This window comes from Nothobranchius furzeri, chromosome 2 (genome assembly GCF_043380555.1).
Source record: "Nothobranchius furzeri strain GRZ-AD chromosome 2, NfurGRZ-RIMD1, whole genome shotgun sequence".
NCBI classification, from domain to species: domain Eukaryota; kingdom Metazoa; phylum Chordata; class Actinopteri; order Cyprinodontiformes; family Nothobranchiidae; genus Nothobranchius; species Nothobranchius furzeri.
This window is the reverse complement of record NC_091742.1, coordinates 66079311-66103697: the sequence shown is the minus strand read 5'-3', so window position 1 is coordinate 66103697 and position 24387 is coordinate 66079311. Positions and strand designations below refer to the sequence as shown.

Genomic DNA, 24387 nt, shown 5'->3' with positions numbered 1-24387 from the left:
CTGTAAATGTTTCCATCAAGAGGTGGCTCAGTATTGTTCCACAATGATGAGCTGCTGACCTAAGGTTTCACTTTTGGAGTGTTGCTGAAAAGTATAGAATACCATTTAACGCTTAATCCGCCTAGCCTGCTGGTGGTGGTCAGAGGGATCGGTGGCATCATTGTAAAGCACTTACACTCCGCTTCTCCTCCAGCTTCACTGGCTGCCAGTCAACTTCAGGGTTTATTTAAAGATCCTGGTTCTGGTCTATAGGGCCTTACAAGGACAAGCACCACCATACATTGGTGATCTTCTCAGTCCCTACACCCCCACCAGGTCCCTGAGGTCCCGTGACCAAACCTACCGGTTGTGCAGCACCAGGCTAAAGACCAAAGGTGACAGATCATCTGCTGCTGTGGCCTCCAGACTCTGGACCTCTCTCCCCCTGAGCCTGAGATCAGTGGACTCAGTGGTCTTCTTTAAGAAGCAGCTGAAGACTTACCTCTTTAGGCTTGCTTTGAGAACAGTCTCTCCTGCTTCCTATTGCTCTTTATTTTATTTAAGATCTGAACTAATCTTATCTATTTGAGAGCATAATAACTTGTTGTATTTCTGCCTTGCTCTCTCTTTCACACTGGAAGCTTTTATAGAAAATGGTCTGTTAATCTGTTCTATTTTGTTTTAATAAACCTTCGCTCACCTGCGTTCCAGCCTTCCTGTTTTTGATTCTCAGTGTCCATCAGCTGTGCAGCAACATTTTGTAAGTGGGTGTTGCACAGAGTGCTCTGCTCTAAATGATGAACACAACAAGCTCCTGGCTGATGGTAGTCTCTGTCTTTGTGTCCAATGATGAAGCCTGACTCCATTGTCCTACCACTAACCCATGGTGCTCTGGAGACAACCTGTCCATAAACACCTCAGAAACTGAAGAAAAGATTCTGGACTTGAGTGAAAAACACAACAGTTACACATGTATTATATCTTTATACTGTGTATTTATTATATTATATTACATATGAGGAATATTTATTCTAAATAGAAACTAATTTTTTACTTTTGCCCATCAGAGCTCAGTGAGTGGACAAAACAAGAGTGTCACCCTCTGGTGGCCTCATTAAGCATTACATGAAGCTATAATAACTAAGTCAGCACCTTCCCAACACTTTTTATTTGCTTCAGAGCTGCTAAAAATAAAAACAACAACATCAAAAGTTTCTATCACATTCTTTATAGAAAGTAAGATTTTTTAGTTTGTTTGAAAATCACAAAGAATAAAACTGGTCAGATTTAGATTTAAAAACATCATAAAGAAAAAAATATTTTTTACTTGTTTTTCGTGGCTTTTGAAGAGACCACCTAAAATAATAAAAATATAACAGATGTTATGTGTTTTATTAGTCCCATTCTGATCACAAAGGTGTGTTTTATTCTGCTCCAGCAGGCGGCGCTAGTGCCCCATTACGCTGGTCACCGACCACCGGAAAAAGCAGAAACCGGAAGCTGCTAGCAGAGCTAGCTTGCTGTTCTGATGTGTGAGGAGAATATTTGAGGCTCTGCAGTAAAAATGTCTTCACTTCAGTCTCTGGGAGAGTTGATCAGCTAAAGCGACTAACTGCTGCTGCAGAAATCTTCTCACCAGGCTGTGGAAACTTTCTTCTCAACAACTTGGTGAGTTCTTTCCAGAACCAGAGAAGATATTCTGCGGTCTTCGTGACAATCGGAGCTCCAGAATCAGGTTGTGGGTGAGAAAAGCTTTTCTCTAGACTTCCTGCCCTCTGGATCTGCTGCTGTTCCTTTGGCCTCTCTGAGAAATTCAATCAAATTCAATTCAAAGATACTTTATTCATCCCAGAGGGAAATTAGAGACAATAGCATTGCCGCGCTCGTTTTGCTGCTTTCATCAGATTGAAGAGGTTCCCTCTATCAGACTCGCTCATCTGAGTTGGTCATGATGCAGGATCGCTGCTCGCTCTCTGATCCATCCTGCTCACTCTCTCCGACGGAAAAGCCCCGAATCTGAATGTGACTCTGGAGGAAAAAGCGGTTAGCTCTACTCCGTGAACTCTGGTGACCAAAGGTCCACTTTTCCAGACTGGATCTGTCCTCAGCTGATCAGAACCAAAGCGTTGGATCTTTAATCTCCTGCGTTGTTCTGAAGCAGCATCTTAATCAGCTCTCCTGCTTTGTTTCTATTGCAGCTGTTAGCTAAACACGGCTAAAGAAAACCTGCTACCACTTCAGGATCATCCATCAGCTGGGACTGCTTCATCGTGTGTTCTTCACCACCTGGACCTGGACAGCATGGACACAGGTAGGGCTGCCACCTTTCAGATAACTTCATTTGCTCGTCCTCGGCCCGGCGAATCCTAACCACACTTTTAGCTGCATTATACACAATGTTGTGTTCTACTTGTAGTCAGAGCAGATATCTAGTAGCTGCTGTAGACCAGCGGTGCTCGGACTTAGAACCACTAAATCATCTGCATACATCATATGATTTATGACACCACCCGCTGCACAACCAGTCCTGCTGACCTTTAACCTCACTGATAAGTCATCCATGTACAGGTTTAAAGGAAGAGGGGATAGAACACCTCCTTGTCTGACTCCATTACTGACCTTAAATGGCTCTGAGATACTGTTATCCCATTTTATGTGTAGCATTTGCTTACCATACAAGTAAACCAGGATGTGTTCAATGCATCTTGGAACACCTCTTTGCAGCAGCTTTATGAATAGTTGACATGCTGGGGTTGAGTTTTTGTACCAGGACACGGAGAATCAGTCTCGGACACAGAAAATCAAAGCAAACAGGGTTTATTTAAGGAAAACTGAGGGAGAAAAAGACGTGTGGCGATGGTCTCGGGCTCGAGAGATTCTGGAAATGAGTCAATTAACTGGCTGCAGACTGGTAGCTGATGTGAACGGAGAGTGGTGACCTATACTGTATTGTTGGTAGCTGAGGGCTCGAGGGGAGGGAAGGAGTCAGATCTGAGGAGGTGGTGACCTTGTAGGCAAGGTGGTGGCTTGAAGAGTCGAACGGGTTATTGTCCAGGACTTCAGGAAAGGTGAGCGGTGGGAGCACAGGGTGGATGGGCAGCAGGCAGACATGGGCTGAGGGTCAGGAACAATAATGAACAGATTATGATGAATGATGGGTGAAACAAGATAACTGAGACAATGAAGTAAATGCTGGAATGAAGCACATAGAGACTGAGGAGTTCTGGTTTCTGTATTTGGTCACGATCTTGTTTAGGGCATATATACACATGTTTGTACCACGCTCAGACTCAAAGCCAAACTGATTGGCTGTGATTTTTAAGGCGTCATTAATTCTGTCTTGCAGAATTCTTTCCAAGACTTTTGAGAGAGTGCTAGCCAGAGCAATGGACCTATAGGTATCCATGCTACCACCTCTCCCACCCTTGTCTTTCATCACTGGGACCAACAGAACAGCTAGCACTGAATCAGGCAAACATCCATGAGCAAGAAATTATGAAATGCAGATAGCAAGGAGTGGTGCTAACTACTGCTAGCATACCTTAGGTGTTCAGCAGGTATGCCAGCCAACCCAGTGGCCATAGGTGAGCCTCGGTTTTGCGGTGCCTCAGTCAGCAGCAGCAACTAACAGGGAGAGCAATGAGCAATGGGGTAATGTCCATTTTTTATATGTTGATGGTAGGGCTGGGAAATAAACCGAAAAATTATCGTTATCGAAATTTCTGACTTATATCAAAATCATTTTTCCCGTCAATAAATTTGATAATAAAAAAAATGAAAAGATGTGTGTAGGTTGGTAATGTTACCTTTAAGAAGCTGTACCACCTTGAGTCACGTAGAAATGTGACTCAACATGATACATGTGACAGCCCCATCTAGTGGACAACTTTTGTTTTATGTGCATACTAGTCTTGGGCGGTATCCAAATTTGAATACCGTCTAACTTCCACTTAATTTTACCCCGGTATACAGTATTACCGTTAATACTTAAAAAGTATGACGTAAGCCTCAAGTGGACCTTCACCTTTCTGAATCCGAATACCAAACAATAACTAAAAAAATAACAACGCAACTCACATACTATTAACAACATTTACTAACACAAAAAACGCAGCTTATAAACAAGTGCAAAGAGTCAACAGTCCAACAGCAATAAATCAACGTAAAAACCGAGGACAGCTGTTGTGCGCAAATCAAGTGAACAACTTATCAACGAGCAGCATGAAACAGTGCAAATAAGCTGTAACAGTCAACAAGAGTTGAATAACCATAAACATTTAAATTATTGCAACGAAAACAACTGCATTAAAATTATAAAAAGAAAACTCCGTCACACGGCCACACGCGTGCGCGCGCACACACACACACACAGGACTGTGAACATTACGGCATGTTGCAGCAAATCTAGTTAAGATTTCTCGCCAGAAAAACCAGAATGTTTGCTTTTTCTGGGTTCAAGTTTGCACGTTGTGGACCAACAACTTTACCTGCGGTGCTGAAAACCCGCTCCGATGGTGAGCTGGTGGCACAAATACATAGATACCTCCGGGCCAGTCGTGACAGCTGGGGAAAACTACTGCCAGCATATTTCCACCAGAGAAGAGGGTCTTCGTCCCCTTGAATAACAGGTTCCAAACAGTACGCTGTTATTTCATCTCCAGCTCGTTGCTCTGCGCGGCTGACGGGACCCTCCGGCGCAGCGTCAGCGGCTCGTTTTTGCAGGAGAGCCCCCAGATACACCTTTTTGCGTTGTGATCGTTCCTCTATGGTTCGGATGCTTCTGGTGCTGTTTGTCCCTCTAAGCTCACAATCTCAGCCTGTAATTCAGCTTTGATTTGAGCCAGTGCGTTGTCATCAAGCTCATATCTGCCGCAGTAACGAGGATCGAGGAAAGTGCATTTTCGCATTAATTTGCGCACTGAATCAGATTCATACTTGGCTTTTTTAGAATTGTGGTTTTTATTGACTTTGTAAGCTGGAGGTCGTCTTCTGATACAGCCAACACGCTCTCCCTGCAGAGCTGGAGTATGGGGAGGGTAGAGGAACTGGTCAGTCTCACAGCTGTTTTTCATGACGGTATTGGAACTGACACCGTCGCTATTTTGTAATACCCCGTGTATACGGTAATACCGTAATACTGCCCAAGCCTAGTGCATACCTGTAGTTATCGTCCATTTATCGTTATCGAGGTGAAATCCTCAATATATCGTGATATTGACTTTAGGCCATATCGCCCAGCCCTAGTTGATGGGTTAACTTCTAACTTCTAAAGCATTGACCCTGACCAGAAATCCATCATACAAGCAGATTATTTTGGTCTAAGTGAAATTATTGTAAATACGACTACAACAACTGACATTAGATACATTATATATATATATATATATATATATATATATATATACATATATATATATATATATATATATATATATATATATACGCATACCAAAATATAAATAACAGGATACAGATACACAATTTTCATATTATGTCTGTTTATTAACACAGCCAAATAATGGTGGTTTAAATCAAGCTGAAACATACTACACACTATAATATTTGTCTTTGCAATGTCCCACCGCTTCCTTTTTGGCATTCCTATTAACCAGGATGTACAATACAGTATTCAATAGAACTGAAAGCAATAAATGTAGTCAAAGCATAACTGTGGCCCACCACATCTTTATCATACACAATTTGAGTCATCCATTGCGTTTTAGTGTTGAAAAAATATTTTCAATAAAACTTTTAAAGAGTAAGTCACCCCCCTACAAGAGACTAACTTCACTCCCACGTAATATTTGAAAAATGCAACAAATACTGTTGCCTGGCAGACCGAGAGGGCGGAGCTGCTAACAAACACACAGGCTTACAATGGCATTGTGACATCATAATGAACCAGTTTACATCATAGCATACCTCTTAGCCAGTAGCGGTGGCAGATTTAAATTCAAATACAGCGCAGAGTTTTTACCTGACGACGGCACAATACTGACAGTTTTAGGCAGAATATTTAAAATTTAACTAAAATACAATGAAGTTCTAAATTATTGACTACACATGTCTGCAGCGCGATTAGACACTCGTTCATGTCATTTATCAGCAAAAAAAAAGTTGGTTTGGGGGTGACTTGCTCTTTAAATTAAATAAAAAGAACAATATTTTACCTTTTCCTATATTCACTAATCCAGTTGCTCAAGCAAGCCTAACTACTATATCATGTTGCACTGAAACTGGTCTTCTTGTTTACACATCACCTTTCAAATCTACTGAGCTTTTTCATCTTTCAGCCAGTTGCTGAGGGAAACTAACTTGTTCACATTTTCCGAAAGTAAAGCTGACATTTTCTTGTTCACAATGTGACCTGCAACTGAGAAAAGTCGTTCACAGGGAACAGTGGTTGCAGGAGTGGCTAGATATTTCTGAGCCAGTGAGGCCAGCTTCTCATAGGCTCCTGAATGAGATGCCCACCACCTCAATTCAACACAATAATACTTTATTAATCCCAGAGGGAAATTGACTGTCCGCAGGGCAATTGTTTCAGTACAGAAAATTCCAAGATCAGACATACATTTATACATAGACACATGACAAGAATTGGTGACTGTGGTCATTCGCAACACGAGTCGCACTACCGTTATAGATCGAGAGGGTTTATACGAGGATAGAGTCAGGGGGAGGGGGAAAAAAGAACTTCAGAGTTACCCCGACAGAGAGGATAGCTTTGCTATGCAAAAAAAAAAACACCTCAAACAGATATACACACAAACTTCAGACGATACACAACATAAGTCTCCACTAGGTAGGGAGGAAGGGTTCTGGGACTCTCCTCACTTCAGAGTACACAGCCGCAAGCATCCCCGAGGGGCAGCAGTGCTCACCACCTCCGTTTGAACAGGGGAGGGAGATTATTGGGTTAGAGAGCACATTGACCCTAGATACGGTTCCATGGCCTTCACCGGTCACAGTCCCGCCCAGGCTGGGATAGGGAGAAAGAGTTTCCATGGCGACAGCAGCTTTCCACATTTCTTCTGAGGGGAGTTTACACTTCAGCCTCAAGGGACAGTCCTCCAATTTAACGGTGGACTCTGCTCTGTACCTGTGTATGGCAGGCTGGACCTCTTCATCTTCTGAATCTGTATCCGAGCTCATTTGCAGAAGGCAGATTTTCTTTTGGGGTGGCCCGATCATCATGTGTCTGTGAAGACTTTCTGGGCGATTCTTGTTGCAGCATTCCTTCAAGTGTGGTCCACACTAGGGCTGCAGCTATCGAATATTTTTGTAGTCGAGTACTCTATCAAATCTTTTTTTCGATTAATCGAGTACTCTAATAAATTACCCTTTTGTGTTTGTAAACCATTATATGAAATAGCATGTTATAAAATATGAAAGACCTCTTAAAATGAGCAAGCAATTGCCATTTATTCTTCAAGTTTTATTCAAAATTAGTTTGCAAAACTTCAGCACTTGAACTTTACTTCACAGTAAACAAATGTCTGTGCAAAAAATAAGTAAACAACCTGAGCCGATTTTCCCCTCGTGCGAGAATCTGCAAGCCTGCAAGCCAGACAAAAACTAGGAGGATAACTGTTGAAGTAGCGCTGCAAGCGGCTGCGGCCCAAACAGAACCAGAACCGCTCACGGCGCATGCGCAAAAAGCTCGCCGGCTGTTTCCTTATCAACACACGTCCGTTTTAATTTCTACACTTTTTTTCTCACACAATAACAAGGACTGTCGAGAAAGCATGTTTGCTGTGGTTTGGTCAAATTATACTGATCACACAACATGTATTTACTTTCTTTCGTTTTCCTCCGCCACTCATAAATACCCGTGTCCTCCTGCAGCAATCCTGAGGGACAACAGACATCAATAACAATACAATAAAAAGTCCAACATATTGTGTAAAAACTGCTATTTTTTAGCACATTTTAAGTCTGACGTGTTGCTAGCAGACGCACAGTGTGAGCTTAAACTTGACTGCTACAAACGAGAAAGTCGCACAGTGTCCGCAGAATATATAGAAATACAGGCTAAAATGCATTATCTTGTAGAGGCTCCGAGTCCGCTTGCAGAAGTGACATTTACGTGTGCTGCAGCATGGAGGATGTGGTGTTGTGGTAGGCTAAATCCATTTTACAGTATTTACACTTACTAAGTGAAAAATGGTACCACAACTTTGACATTTTCTGTCTTTTTCGCACTCCACCGGGGTTCAAATTGTCCGCCATGGCTTAAGAGAAAGTTAAGTTACATTCGCTACTCACGTGTGCATCCAGTCCAGTGGGCATGTGCGTCACTTATTTCAGTCCGGGTGAAACATGACCCCGGGCGATTGCAAAGCCACAAATTAATTAAATATGAATTAAACGAATCCTCGAGGCAGAGAATTTGACTCGAGGCTTTTTTGTACTCGAATTATTCGAGGTAATCGAGGAATCGTTTCAGCCCTAGTCCACACCTCTTCCCTGTCTGTCTTGGGCAGGCATTTTAAGTCTTTGAAATGATGATCCAATACTGTAGCAATCTGGAGCCATGCATTTTTGACTAGCCCCCACAATGCGGCTCAAAAATTGAGGCCAACCCGGAAGTACCAAAAATTGCAGTTCCACCCTCATCCGCTGGGGGTTGGTGTCAGAAGCGAGCAAATCCTCATTGACTCCCATGTTAAAAATACCAATTTCACAGCAGAAATAAACATGTTTACAGCCTGGTACCCAAACATGTTTTTAGTTTAAATGATCTAGTTTACACTCATGACAACTCTGAGGGGGGTGAATTTTTTGTCACTATTCTGTTTAAGTGTATTAAAAGCCTAAAATTATGTATAATTAATGAGCATCCGACCCACGTGACCGCCGCCTCAGATCCGTGGAAAGGCCTCAGTAGAGCCTCGGTCTGGCCTGGAAACTGCTCCCGGATTTTGAGTCTCTGTGTTTGTGTCTTCTGTTTTGGATATTTTTTTGTGCAATTGTTGGACAAAATGACTTGCTGTGGCATTAATTGCACTAATAGAGCGTCCAAGGAGTCTCCACTTCATTTTTTTCGGTAAGTAAAATTATATTTATGTATTTCAGGTCACTGTCGAGCTAAGCTTAGATTTTAACATGTACGGTTTAACCATGAAATTTAAATGTAATAGGGTAAAACCCAGTGCATTTAACATAATGCTGCACTTTAGAAAATGGGTTGAAATATAACATGTTGGTGGAGCTGGGTTCCGACTATCGGCTTATGGAGCTCTCGGGAGACCTCTGTTTTCCACCCGTTTCTCCCCTCCCCGCAGCTCGTCGCCTCTCTGTCTGATCGCGGTTTCTCTCTGCTGCGCAGGCTGCCGGCCGGCTTGTGTTTCTCCCCTCCCCGCAGCTCGACGCATCTCTGTCTGATCGCAGCTTCTGTCTGCTGCACGGGCTGCCGGCTTTCAGCAGCTTTCGGGAGACCTCTGTGTTCCACCCGGTTTTACCCAGTGGTCAGCCCAGCGTATCTCTGACTCAGAAGCTCTGGTGTTGTGCACACTTAACTCTGGTTGTAGCTAGGTTGCTACCTCCATTAGCTTAGCTCCCACCTCCACGTTAGCTTTGGGTTAGCTTCAGGTTAGCTTGACCGGGTGTCGTCAGTTCATCCCAGCCTTTCAGCCCCACCCTCAGCTCCACCTCTCTTCCATTTTGTGGAATTGTCTGGGCTTGACGGAACTTGTGACACGGTCAAAATGGTGGTGGTGGCCACCTCCCATTTTGGCACAAAAACGTGTTATTGGAGACTATGGAAACCCATTGTCCAATATTTACAGTGGGGCAAAAAAGTATTTAGTCAGCCACCGATCGTGCAAGTTCTCCCACTTAAAATGATGACAGAGGTCAGTAATTTTCATCATATGTACACTTCAACTGTGAGAGACAGAATGTGAAAAAAAATCCATGAATTCACATGGCAGGATTTTTAAAGAATTTATTTGTAAATCAGGGTGGAAAATAAGTATTTGGTCAATAACAAAAATTCAACTCAATACTTTGTAACATAACCTTTGTTGGCAATAACAGAGGTCAAACGATTACTATAGGTCTTTACCAGGTTTGCACACACAGTAGCTGGTACTTTGGCCCATTCCTCCATGCAGATCTTCTCGAGAGCAGTGATGTTTTGGGGCTGTCGCCGAGCAACACGGACTTTCAACTCCCTCCACAGATTTTCTATGGGGTTGAGGTCTGGAGACTGGCTAGGCCACTCCAGGACTTTTAAATGCTTCTTACGGAGCCACTCCTTTGTTGCCCGGGCGGTGTGTTTGGGATCATTGTCGTGTTGGAAGACCCAGCCACGTTTCATCTTCAAAGCTCTCACTGATGGAAGGAGGTTTTGGCTCAGAATCTCACGATACATGGCCCCATTCATTCTGTCCTCAACACGGATCAGTCGTCCTGTCCCCTTAGCAGAAAAACAGCCCCAAAGCATGATGTTCCCACCCCCATGCTTCACAGTAAGTATGGTGTTCTTGGGATGCAACTCAGTATTCTTCTTCCTCCAAACACGACAAGTTGAGTTTATACCAAAAAGTTATACTTTGGTTTTATCTGACCACATGACATTCTCCCAATCCTCTGCTGTATCATCCATGTGCTCTCTGGCAAACTTCAGACGGGCCTGGACATGCACTGGCTTCAGCAGCAGAACACGTCTGGCACTGCAGAATTTGATTCCCTGCCGTTGTAGTGTGTTACTGATGTGACCTTTGTTACTGTGGTCCCAGCTCTCTGCAGGTCATTCACCAGGTCCCCCCGTGTGGTTGTGGGATTCTTGCTCACCGTTCTCATGATCATTTTGACCCCACGGGATGAGATCTTGCGTGGAGCCCCAGATCGAGGGAGATTATCAGTGGTCTTGTATGTCTTCCATTTTCTGATAATTGCTCCCACAGTTGATTTTTTCACACCAAGCTGCTTGCCTATTGTAGATTAACTCTTCCCAGTCTGGTGCAGGTCTACAATTCTTTTCCTGGTGTCCTTCAAAAGCTCTTTGGTCTTGGCCATAGTGGAGTTTGGAGTCTGACTGTTTGAGGCTGTGGACAGGTGTCTTTTATACAGATAATGAGTTCAAACAGGTGCCATTAATACAGGTAACGTGTGGAGGACAGAAAAGCTTCTTAAAGAAGACGTTACAGGTCTGTGAGAGCCAGAGATTTTCCTTGTTTGAAGTGACCAAATACTTATTTTCCACCCTGATTTACAAATAAATTCTTTAAAAATCCTGCCATGTGAATTCATGGATTTTTTTTCACATTCTGTCTCTCACAGTTGAAGTGTACCTATGATGTAAATTACTGACCTCTGTCATCATTTTAAGTGGGAGAACTTGCACAATTGGTGGCTGACTAAATACTTTTTTGCCCCACTGTATATGTCGATGATTTTTGAGCTGTTCTTGACGGGATGCTAGCTCCTCCTTGAACTTGGTCTTTAATTGCACTACATATCCAGGGTCCTCATCACAGGCTTCCATCTTGAGACACAAGTGGCAGAGAGAAGGTAGTACCACAGAACAGGAGACATAGGCCTCCCCACCCAGGAGATCAGTTACATACCTGCACGCACGCACGCACACAGAGAGAGAGAGAGAGAGAGACTAGAACAGAGGTTAGCATCATATTCATAATAATTTTTTACGTACATACATGTTATAGATATTTAACTTGGTTTAATTTATTCCAGAAAATAATCAAGGTAATATTATTTGATGGGCTACTGACTGATTTACCTGCATGGCTCTAGAAGTGTCTCCAGCCTCTGCAGTTTATCCCACTCTGCTGCGGTCAGCAAAACGAGTTTGTGCTCCTGATTGTCCTGGGCTGCGATGACAGCCTCTTTATTGCTGCTCAAGCGCTTGACCATTTCCAGAGTTGAAATCCAACGTGTTGGAACATCCTGGATCAATGGCTCTTGCTTCTTTCCCAGGCTGGCTTGTTGTGCTTGAAGCTCTGCGGAATTTGCTGGGCTGTGCTTAAAATGACCGACAACTTTGCAAGCCTTGACCAAAGCATTCACAAACCCGCTGTCAGCAAGACTCACTGTGACACTTCTCTGCACCATGTGAGTGACACAGTTCATGTGTTCATATGGTGTAAGTCGAATTGCAGCAACCATGTTGCATGCACTGTCAGTTCCAATTAGGGCTGCAACTAACGATTATTTTCATATCTATTAATCTGTCGATAATTTTTTCGATTAATCGATTAATCGGTTTGTTACTGTTTAGCTATTTAACCTATACAAGTGATGAATACATTTCAGTGAAGAAAAAGAAAAACATAAGAGAATTGTGCAGTTGACTGCAATGTATTTTATTGCACATGAACACAGTCAGCGGTGTAAAATGAGCTAAACAGTGCAAAATATCAGTCCAGAATAATTTTTTGGCATCAAAATATAACAGGTAAATTCCATAAAAAATAATGTAGAATCTAGAATAGAGTTTGTAAGTGGTATGCATTGCTGGGGGGTGAGTGTCTTGTTCCCCATGTAGTTGTCCATCATTGCTTGTTTTTTTCTGCATAAGAAACACAAATAGACTGAAATATGTACACATATAAAATAAAGCAGCGCACACACTACAACACTAAATCAATATTACATTATTTGAATTAATTAACAATATACAGTGATCATTTATTTTGACAAAAATGTGTTGTGAGGCGTTTTACAGCGTTAGACAGTAAAACAGCCTTTTAATAGTAAAAAAAAGGACTTTCTGAATTTCTCCTGTATTTAAAAATTGAAAGCGTACAACTATGCCGCGTTATATTCACCTGGACACAGCTCGTCTGTATATTTTTCTCCGCGGAGTTGTCCTTTTTTGAATGAGGAACATAGTTATGGGTTTGTGCCGTTTTTCTCTTAACGAGAACATTCTTATAAACAGACGTGCTAAATTTGGCAAGCGCATGATACACAACACGGAGGAGATTCACAATTGCATCTAGTCAATCAGAAGTAGAACACTGTAGACTGATGCGGCAAAAAAAAAACATGTTTAACATCCACTATAATGAACTCAGCTCCCAAATTTGATCTGCGTTAGCTTGTTTATTTTCTGTTACTTACCGGATTTACCGGACTTTCCTCTGCTGCATCAGCCCCCACATGTTTTCGTCTCAAATGTTCACTTAGGGATGTCGTGCTTCCGTGCCATGCTAGATGGTTTTTGCATATTTTGCAGGTCACCCGTCTTTTCATGGCATCTAGAGTGAAGTGCTCCCATACTCGTGAGGTTTTTGTCCAGGGTTTCTCTTCAGTTTTGTCGCTTCTATTTTTCTTCCGTATTTCTTCTTGTTCTGCCATCTCTCACAGCAAGATGAGCGTCAGTAACGTGATACGTCATGAAAACCGAGGGCACTTATTGGCTTGTTTCTTCTTCTACGGCTCCACTGGTAGATCAGTGGCTCATTACTGCCACACACTGGCGGCAAATTTAACAGATTGTAATCGATGTCAGATTGTGGTAAAAATAGACTTTATGTGGTAAAATATGATTATTAAACAACTAATCGATGACTAAAAAAGTTGTTAACTATTTTAATAATCGATTAAATCGATTAGTTGTTTCAGCTCTAGTTCCAATAGTTGTCGTTTTCACCTCTATGTCCCACTTACGTGCCATAGACAGGAACTGTTCTTTACAAGCATCCGCAAAATGAAGCTCCTCTGTTTTTAATATAGTCAACGCAAAAGACTTCAGTTCCCATGCGTCACTGATGTAATGTGCCATTACTCCGAGGTAATTGTTGTTACTCACGGATGTCCAATGGTCTCCTGTCAGGGCGACATGATTTACTTGAGCCAAGACCTCTTTCCTTTTTTCTTTTTTGTTCTCATCGAGCTTGTGGATTTTCGTCATAACTGTGGCTCTTGAACGGTGGCTTATAGGATGAGTCTTGAGACACGACTTGCAAAACGTCCACGAAGCCCGGGTCTTCCACAATGCTAATGGGTCTACAATCCTTTGCAATCCATTTTGCTATTGTGTTGGTCAACTTATCTGAGGTTGATTTTGTTAATGGCCTGGGAAAATCCAGCATAGTCTGGTGCGAACCACTTACAGCACCTGACGGTCCACCAGCAAACGCATATTTGGCGTTGACATGGTACCCCAAGCTTCAACAGCTCCAGTGAAATTGAAACTCCTTATTACAAATCTGGCAACAAACCTTGAACTTGTTAACTGTACCATCATTATTCTTTTTTTTTCTGAATCCATCAAAAGGCCCACCTTGCTCCATCTCGCCTTAACTCCCCAAACACTTTCCTAACAAATGATTCGTTACACTGCGCATGCATCAAATGTGTTAAAAAAAATGGACTTAATTAACGACCAAAACCGAATTAACGTCGTTAATGCGTTATTGTTGACAGCCCTAATATATATATATATATATATATATATATATATATATATATATATATATACATGGATGTGTGTATATATATATGGATGTGTGTGTATATATATATATATATAAAACTATAGATTAAAAGGCTATGAATCAAAGACAATATAAGCCAGAGGTGAAGGTTTATGCATTTGGCAAGATATTTCATAAATGATCATCATGCTGTTATTTAGATTATTATCGTAAACTTGAACAGCCCTTCTTCTGGGACGGAACAGCAGCAGATAAGGGGTGATATTCAGCAGACATCAGGGCTCCTGGGTTAATCTGTGGACTTAAAAGTTACAGTCTGACCCAGCTTGACCCAGCTGGGAAAATGTGATCTTTGTCCCAAATTAGATGACCTTCATGATTCTACTGCGGGTATGCTGAAAGGTCAAAATTAGTAATGGCAGTGGTACTGGTACCGGCCCAAAGCACTGCTCTCTATCCCCAAAGGATATGAGTCTGATAATTGGATCATCAGCACCGCATCATCATGATCAGTTCCTGACAGCCACCGTTTCTCCCTCCCCAACCCTCCCGCACACCCAGCCGCTGCACGATAATTCAACTGACCCAAAATCTCCACCTTAAACCAGACTGAACATGCATCTGTTGCCAGAGCTTTTTTTTTCTTTTTTTTCCCCAGTTTCTTTTTTTCTGTTCCACTTTTTCTGGCCCATCTCAATCCATTTTGCCTCAGGGGCTAAAGGTTCAGTGGTGTGGTAGTGTGCTCTGGGGAGGGGGGTCTTTGCAGCGCTTTGTCAGAGGAAACGCTGGACAGTTTTTTCCTGGTGTGACTCTTTATAAAGTGTTCTCCTTGGTGAGGCCCACCACATGTGCTCTGGACCCAATTCCCACAAAGTTTTTTAAACAATTTATGGATCTTTTGGAGATTAAATGTGAATCATTACGAATTGCTCAGTTTAGACGGGGGTCTTTCCTTCTGCCTTTAAAGGGTTAGTGGCAAGGCCCCTGTTGAAGAAAAGCAATTAAGATTTAAATGATTTTAACAGTTTTAGACCGGTATCTAACTTACTCTTTTCAAGCAAAATTTTAGAAAAGCTTGTTTTAGGGTGAACCACAGCATGGAGACAGCCCTTCTGAACATTTTAAATAAAATTATGATGAACAGAGAGCGACAGTGCTGGTTCTACTGGATCTAAGTGCTGCTTTTGATACACTAGACCACACTATTCTTTTAACATGTCTAAAGGAAATTGGCCACTCTGGTACTGTTCACAGACAGTTCTCATCTTATCTCACAGACAGGACTTTTATGGTAAGTTTAGATACCTATTCCTCTAGCATTCATAGGATTACATGTGGTGTGCCTCAGGGTTCAATTTTAAGCCCAGTGCCTTTTAACCTTTATGTGCTCCCTCTTGGTGGTGTCATCAGGAGACATGGAGTCAACTTTCACAGTTATGCTAATGATACACGGTTGTGCATCTCCGTGTCTCCTGATGACACATGACCAATGGATGCACTTTTTAACTGCAATTTAGACATCAAATCCTGGATGGCAGAAAACTTTCTCCAGCTCAACCAGGTTCTGAGGCTCAGAGAGAGAAAATTTTGGATGTTTCGCGGCTGTTTCCTATCTCTTTGAATTGCAGTGAAAAGAAAGGTTTGCTATTCACCTTCTACACCTCGGATTTCACCTACAACACCAGCAGCGCTGTCACATCCATAAGTTCTCAGATGACTTGGCTGTTAGTCGGTGGGCAATGACCTGAAGTGCAGGTCAGTCATCGTAGACTTTATTGACTGATGTTTGCTTGAACACCAGTAAAACAAAGGAGATGGTGGTTGACATCCAGAGAAACACTACTCCTCAGTCACCAGTAAACATCCAGGATGCAGACATTTAGGTGGTGAATACCTTTAAGTACCGGGGTGTTCACCGGAGCACTTAACCAAACAGGTCCAACAACACAGATGCTCTGTATAAGAAGGGCCAAAGCCGCCACCACGTCCTCAGGAGGCTGAGGTTCTTTAAAGTTAATTCCCAGCTGCCAACTACATTCATTAGAGGAGATGTGTGAAAGGAGGATGATGGTGAAGATGACCTCCATCTTAAAAAAAAACTCACCCACTGCATTCCACTGCGGAGGCCGTGGACAGCTCCTTCAGTGGCAGACTGAGACATCCAAGATCTAAAACAGAACACTACCATAGGTCGTTCATCCCCTCTGCAGTAAACGTGTATAATGGCTCTGTTACACAATGACATCAATGCAGTATTCAGAATGTGTTCAATACTTGTGCACTGATGTACTTTAGTATGTCAGTGTCCTTTATGATGCATATTTCTGGAAACCCAAGTTTTTATTTTATTCGTTGAATTTAGTGGTTGAAGGTTACAATAATAGCTTATTTTTCTGCTTCTTTTTCTCTATCAATCAATCAATCAAAGCTTTATTTATAAAGCGCCTTCCGCAACCCTGTCAGGAAGCCCAAAGCGCTGAACATTGTACAGTTGTATGTAAATATATTGAATAAATCAACAATAAAAGAAATTCAAATTACAAAATACAAATTACAAAATACAAAATGGAAATTACAAGATAGATGAAACATTCTGGTAAAGGACAAATGTGTGAAACACATTTGGATTGAGTTGATGGATTGAGTGTACCAATGAAAACTGTGGAATGGATTCAACATAATAGAGGGGCAAAATCAAACATGTTCTGGAAACGCCAAGCGGAGGAGGTGTGTTTTTAGGTGATTCATAAAGACTGGCAGAGAAGGGGACAGCCTATCTGAGGGTGGCAACTGGTTCCAGAGTGACGGTGCTAGGACTGAGAAAGCCCGGTCCCCACGGGTACGACACCTAGACCGAGGGACAGAGAGCAGGCCTTGGTCAGAGGAGCGCAGAGCACGTGATGGGGAATGTTTGTTCAGGAGAGTGGCCAGATAGGGGGGACCACCACCCTGGAAGAAATGATAAACAAAGACGAGGATTTTGAATTGTGAGCGATAGCAAATCGGAAGCCAGTGCAGAGAGGCCAGAACCGGACTGATGTGGTCCCGTTTCCTGGTCCCAGTCAGGAACCTGGCAGCGCTGTTCTGCACAACCTGTAGGTGATGCAGTGTTGACTGACACAACCCTGCATATAGAGAGTTGCAGTAGTCAAGCCGAGAAATAACAAAGGCATGCAGTACCTGCTCCAGGTGGGCTCTCAACAGCATAGGCTTGATTTTAGCAAGGCGTCTCAGGTGAAAGAAACTGGACCGGATCACAGAATTGATGTGAGCGTCAAATTTAAGTCCTACATCAAGTTTCACCCCCAAACTGGTAACAACTGGTTTAGAGTATGGAGAAAGAGGGCCAAGATCAGCATAACGATCCACATTCCTGCTGTTGGGGTGAAAAACAATGAGCTCTGTCTTTCCCTCATTCAGATGTAGATAGTTGGACATTAGCCAAGACTTCACCTCATTAACACAGGAGACAAAGGACTGAATGGAGTGACCTTTCTCCTGACACAATGGAGAGTAAATCTGGCAATCGTCAGCATACAGATGGAATGATAGGCCATGTTTACGAAAGATTGACCCCAGAGGTAGCAGATAAATGGCAAACAAAAGAGGACCAAGGATCGACCCCTGCGGGACCCCCCAGCGGAGCCCCTCCCAAGAAGAAAAAACATCACCCAGTTTAACACAGAATGTCCTGTTTTGGAGATACGATCTAAACCAATCCAGAGCAGACCCTTTGATCCCAACCCATCGTTCCAAGCGATCGAGTAGAATTGCGTGGTCAACTGTGTCGAAGGCTGCTGTTAGGTCTAACAACAGAAGCAGCACAGATGTACCCTGATCTAGTGATAGATAGATGTCATTTAGGACCCTCAGTAGAGCAGACTCTGTGCTATGGCCAGACCTGAACCCTGATTGGAAAACCTCAAACAGATCAGAGTCAGCTAAATGTGAGACCAGCTGCTGATAAACGACTTTCTCAAGCAGTTTAGATGTAAAGGGCAGGGTAGAGATAGGCCTGTAATTTTCTATCACAGAGACATCAGCACCAGGTTTCTTCAGGGTCGGCCGAATAACTGCTGCTTTCAAAGCAGCTGGGACAACACCTGTGCTGAGGCTCCCATTGATAATCTGACCAAGTTAAGGGCCAAGGCACGGAAAGGCAGCCTTCCAGAGACGAGGTGGCAGAACGTCAAGTGGAGAGCCAGATGGCTTCTGTCTCGCAACTAGCTCAACTGTCTCTAAGTGTATGTTCTGTTGTAAGGAGTGATTTTCCGAACTGTAGGAATTATAGTCTACTCTATTCTATTCAAGCGGCTCTGACTGTGCTGTGGGTGGAGGAAAGGCTTTGAACATCTTTGTTAAATATCTGTGTTTGTTATCCAATTCCATTATTTGGTTCTTTTCTGAACACAGATATGTTTTTCAGAAATCTCAGAAATCTGGACTAATAAATACCAGGAAAATTTACAGGTACGCATTGTACCCTAGAAAAAAGTCCCAGTATGATGAAAGGTCAAACTTAGAAGTGGTGTCAGGTGATGATGATCAGATTATTAAATTCTGGCAGCCATTGTTTCTTCTTACTCACTCAAACCCACCCTGCATACTCATAATTGCGCAATGTGCACTTCGTGTTAACTCAACTGGTCCGAAAACACCACCTTATACTGGTTCTTCCAAAATGGTCACTTATGGTGCTTTCTCATCTGGGCCAGCATGGACCAGACTGGGTAGCTTTTAAAGTGCCCATATCTAGGTAGTCTTATAATTTTCTACACTAAACTAGTCGGTTTTTTGGCCCACTTACCAAGGAGGTCTGCTTTGGGCTGAACAGGTCCAACACACCCATTACCAACTGATTGGCCGGTTCAAAAACACGCCTACCGTTAGTGGGAGCCTTCGATTGGCAGATTGAACCAAGCAGCGGGACCTTCTTGCATGCGCAATTCATTATCATGGATACCGTTTAGTATTGCCTCTGACTGAAGCGGCGTCGCTCCTCACTGCTGTAAGGATTACACACACACAGAAACACACAAAGAGATTTAAGCTGCACAGCCATTGTTTAAGGGAGTCACCGCTGACTTTCTCTGTGATTTATTTGGCCCAGCCCACTAGCTAGGAGATTTCCCCATTCATGAGAAGTGTGTGTGAACAAAACCTACTGGTGCAGGACCCGGACAAATGCCACACAGTCCGATCCGTGCATGCCCAGATGTGAAAGCGCCAATACAGGCCCGATTAGTCACATGACGGATTGTTCATTTATGGGCCATTCCCATCTGTACCGGGTCGGCCCGGTAGCGTAGGTTGTTTACATATCTGGGTGGCCTGGTATTTTTCCGGGCCAACCAAGGCTCATTCTCAGCCCTCTTCTCGAGGGGGTCTGCTTCAGGCCGACCAGGGCCAACACACCCACTGCTGACAGCAAATTCACACCTTCCATTAGAGCAAGCCTCTGATTGGTGGGTAGAATCAGCCCACATGGGCTTAAGGTAAGGATGTGTGGAATCAACCGGGCCAGGCTGGGGCCGACTGAGGCTACCCGGCCGGGGCCGACCCGGTACAGATGGGAATGGCCCATTAGACATGAAGAATGTCATGACTGACGGCAATCACTGAGTGGGCCAGGGTAATGGCAGGCCATTTCCCAGTTCTCTCGATTACCAGTCTGGTTAAGTAACTACTGTTGCTGTATTCCGGGGGTGGACATTAACTTCAAAACCAACCGGCCAGCCGGGCCGATAACTCTGAAAATTTACCAGCCCCACAGGTCAGCTGCCAAAAAGAGTCAAAATAGCAACTGAACTGTTTTAAATGTATTAAACCTTTATTTTGCACACATTCACAAACATAATAAACTTTTCTGTATATATTTACATATTTACAACCAGCACTGTGTCAGTCTCTGGCACCTTTGTGATGCAGGCTGAATATTTGGCTAGTGGTGGACTAGTATGTTACTCCACCTCAAAGTTCTTGTCAAGCTCGTCCTCATATTTCTTGCTCATCATGGAGAGCAAGCGGCCCTGACCCACACACATGAAATCTTCCTCTGGCTCTGTGTCGTCCATCTCAGCAGCAGTGGAAGTCTTTCCATCCATGAAATGAAGACGCCTTCGCCGTTGGACATCATGAAACCATATATTTATGGCTGGCTGGAAGAAAAGGTGAAAATAATTAAAAAAGGAACGTTTTTTTTAAAAGGAAATCTTTAAAAAAAAAAAAAGCAAAAGATGACAGTTAAACAGAAATTATTATTTTTTTAAATCAAAGATGGCTTACAGTGCATCTTTTCTGGTTCTATTTTTTCTCCATCAAACAATGAAATTGACAAAAACACATCGTTAAACAGATCAAACCCAGTATTTTGATAATTTGTTAAGCAAATAATACTTACTCGCACATCCAAGTGAAGTCTGTGTATGGCCTTCCTTTCTTTGCAATGGCGTGAGCCGTACGAAACAATTTTTCCAGTTTGTCTTGCTGTGCTTTCGTCATTGCCATGAGGGCCTTTGCAGCTGGTGACACTCCTACCATTGCTGTATTTGCAAGAGCAGTCTTCTGCCTTCATGTGGCTCGCTGTTTTTTCGTGGTCTTTAACGTATTCTAGTTTGAATTTGTTCCCTCAACAAAACTCGATTTTGCTGTCATATACTTCCAGCATACAACGCAGTACATCACCTCCTCCGCTTTGCTGTACTCGAGCCATTCTCGGCGCCTCCCGTCTTCTTTAAACCGCCAAGAATAATTCCACATACGCACATGCTTTTCTGCTTCATACCATTTCGAACTGTCTCGCTTCTCCTCACCAAATTTAAACCGTTTTTGCCGAAGGCTTCATCAAGAAATCCCTTCCCTGTAGTGGCGCCATCTTCCTGCGTGCTTGTGTGTTTCTAGCGTGGTTCCACTCCGTCTTTTATAGTGAACTCGCCTCTTGTCATGTGAACCTGCGCAGTGCCATGCAGTACGTGACTAGAGGCGTGCAGGTTCACGTGCGCGAATCGAAAACGGCGGCTTTCTACAGGGCGCAGCCATGATGTAGGTGAAAGTCTGTGTGTGAATGACAAAAAAGGCTTGGGTGCCACCCGGGGGGGTAAGTCGTCAATTATTTACCGCCCGACGAGAAAATTTAGCACCATTGGCGCTCGGGGGCTTTAAAGGTCCACCCCTGTGTATTCCCAACTCTAACCTCAACTAAAAGTTAATCTACACCATACCTCTAAAACCAAATTAGGTTTTTATTTACTGTGATAACCTAGCAAATGTCCTCACAATTTTTAAATGTCCCCATGTTAGAGGTGAAAAAATGTGTCCTCACAGCGGATGTAAGACACGCGCACACACACACACACACAATATCACCAGGCTATAAGGACAAACTTTCTAGTCAGTATGCAGCTCACTGAATTTTCATGTCCTGGATCAGTGTGCAGGGAAAAAAGGTCTTTTTATTATAGGTGTTATTATGCGTCTTTTACTTGGCTGTTTGTCAGGGCTCCTGTTATATGTTTGAAAACACAGTTACAGCTGTCGGTAATTCACATCATGCGTTTCTGTGTTTCCTACAGCTTTTCAACAGGTGGTGCTGGTTAAAGAAGAAGCTCTAGAAGAACATAGCGCTGGTGTCAACCAGCAGGACTTAGATTTTCTCCACATAAAGGAGGAACAGGAGAAACTCTGGCCCAGTATGGAAGGGGCGCATCTCCATTTGAAGGAGACTGATGCTGCCAGGTTTCCATTCACTGTTGCTTCTATAAAGAGTGAGGAACATGAAGAGAAGCCTCTGTTCTCACAGCTTCATCAGAAGCAAATAGAAGACAGAGATGTTTCAACCAGCGGCTCAGCTGACCAGACGACAGCAGAAACTGGTGGAGTAGAAACTAGCCGGAACCCATATCTGAACCCTCATGAACTGACTCCTGATTCTTCAGAGACTGACGTTGGAGATGATGATGATGCAACTCTAAACTCTGAGCTGTCAGTCTCTGGGTCTGAAACTGGAGACCGAGACAATGACTGGAATGAGAACAGGTGTTCTGAGTCAGATTTTAGGTCTGTCAACAAATCTTTTCGTCATAGGACACTTTTAAACAGTCACATGAGAGTCCACACAGGAGAGAAGCCTTTTGCTTGTGAGCTCTGTGGACAAAGATTTAGCCTAAAGGGTAATTTAAAGACACACATGAGAGTCCACACAGGACAGAAGCCTTTTGCTTGTGAGCTCTGTGGACAAAGATTTAGTCTAAAGGGTAGTTTAAACACACACATGAGAGTCCACACAGGACAGAAGCCTTTCACCTGTAAGTTCTGTGGAAATAGATTTAGCAAAAAGACAAATTTAAACAGACACATGAGAGTCCACACAGGAGAAAAGCCCTTTGCTTGTGAGCTCTGTGTGAAAGGATTTAGCAGAAAGTCGACTTTAATCAGACACATGAGTGTTCACACAGGACAGAAGCCTTTCACCTGTGAGCTCTGTGTAAAAAGATTTACCCAAAAGTCACATTTAAACAGACACAAAAGAGTTCACAAATGACAGAAGCCTTTTGCGTGTGAGCTCTGTGGACGAAGATTTTGCCGAAAGAAAACTTTTAAACAATAATCTAAGCATCCACTAAGGCTGAATGATCTATTGCAGGGGTCTCTAACATTTATTGGCCCGTGAGCTACTTTTACACAATGAAAGTACAGCAGAGTTACTGCCATATGATTTATTTACATTGATACTTTCCATGTGTGAATGTGCTTTTGTTAAACATGCTATACTTACTATATTAACATGCATTGTACTAACAAGTTGATTTCTCTGTATTTCAGTACATACATTTTTTTAGTATAAATAAACAAGTGACATTCTGAAAACCAAATTAAACAAAACATATTTAGTTTTTTAAACTAATCAAATACTTCCAGATAATGAATAACAAATCTACTTCATGTGAATGATTTGGTAATTTTTTTAAAAGTTGGTAACATAAGTTGTTGAGCACACAAGAACAGCTAACCTGTAAAGCTGATGATATTTTAAATAAAATACAAGCTAAATGTGATGAAAACACAAAAGTCTAAATAGTTTGAATTGAAATAAAAATGTAAAATCAGAAATAAGATTTGTTCTTGCTCTCCTGATTTAATGAATACATTTTATGGGGGTTTTTTGGTCAGGAAAGTTAAGTTTTAGTGTTTATTGCTGACAATATGAAGGTTTGAGGTTTGTCCTTTTTTTCTGCATCTTGTAGGTTTTTTTTTTCTCCACAGGTCTGAAAACTAATTAAAAACTAAACTTTTTCATGATGCCTTCCATTAACCTATCCTTGCATCTGTGCTCTACTAGGTCTTTATCTGTACTGTGTTAAATTTATTCAATATGTATTTTATATGTATACCTATTATGTACTGTTTTATCTTTGGTCTACATTTTAAAGTAAATGTACTTTATATGCTTTTATTTTTGTGTACTATGTTCTGTGTCAATATACTTTGATTTGATTTTACACAACATGATGTGACATTTTATCTATTTCATTTCACTCGTGATAGTTTTAACTATGTGAAGCACTTTGGGCTACCATTTTGTGTATGAAATGGGCTATATAATAAACTTGTCTTAACTTGAGGGAGCGTTCACAATCACGTTTTATTACTTTTTTTTCTCGTGTCCTGTCTGGCTGTAAACTTTATTGTTATTGATTTTTGAATGCTTTGTAATTCCGACCAGACATGGAGACAGAGGTGAAAGAGAAAAGAAGAAACAAAAAGGGGGGGGGGGTTCCACAAAAATAAACAATCAATGACAAACAAGAGTCTGCTTCTAGACCTAGATCATGTTTTATTACTAAATGAGACACAGCTGAAACTAGTGGAAAAATATGATGAATCTAAATCACAGAAGATGTCCAGAGTTTTTAAAGCTCATGTTCATCATGTTGTGGGGGACCACAACGAGGCTACACTCACACCCAGTTCTTGAGACCACAGACATATATATAGAGCT

The 24387-nt window shown here is 42.4% G+C and overlaps 1 protein-coding gene across 2 annotated transcripts; it reads left to right on the top strand.

Annotated features, from left to right (window-relative positions):
• The first annotated feature begins 1473 nt into the window (after window positions 1–1473).
• LOC107374412 (gastrula zinc finger protein XlCGF52.1-like) lies at window positions 1474–24009 on the top strand. Of its 2 annotated transcripts, none has more exons than XM_070547557.1 (3): window positions 1474–1647; window positions 2178–2290; window positions 21962–24009. In XM_070547557.1, exons 2-3 carry the CDS (start codon window positions 2281–2283, stop codon window positions 22927–22929), a joined length of 978 nt encoding a protein of 325 aa, XP_070403658.1. In that variant the 5' UTR covers window positions 1474–1647; window positions 2178–2280; the 3' UTR covers window positions 22930–24009. The 2 variants fall into 2 exon arrangements, with proteins under 2 accessions (XP_070403658.1, XP_070403657.1); XM_070547556.1 differs by having other exon boundaries at window positions 1474–1721.
• Window positions 24010–24387: the final 378 nt, after the last annotated feature.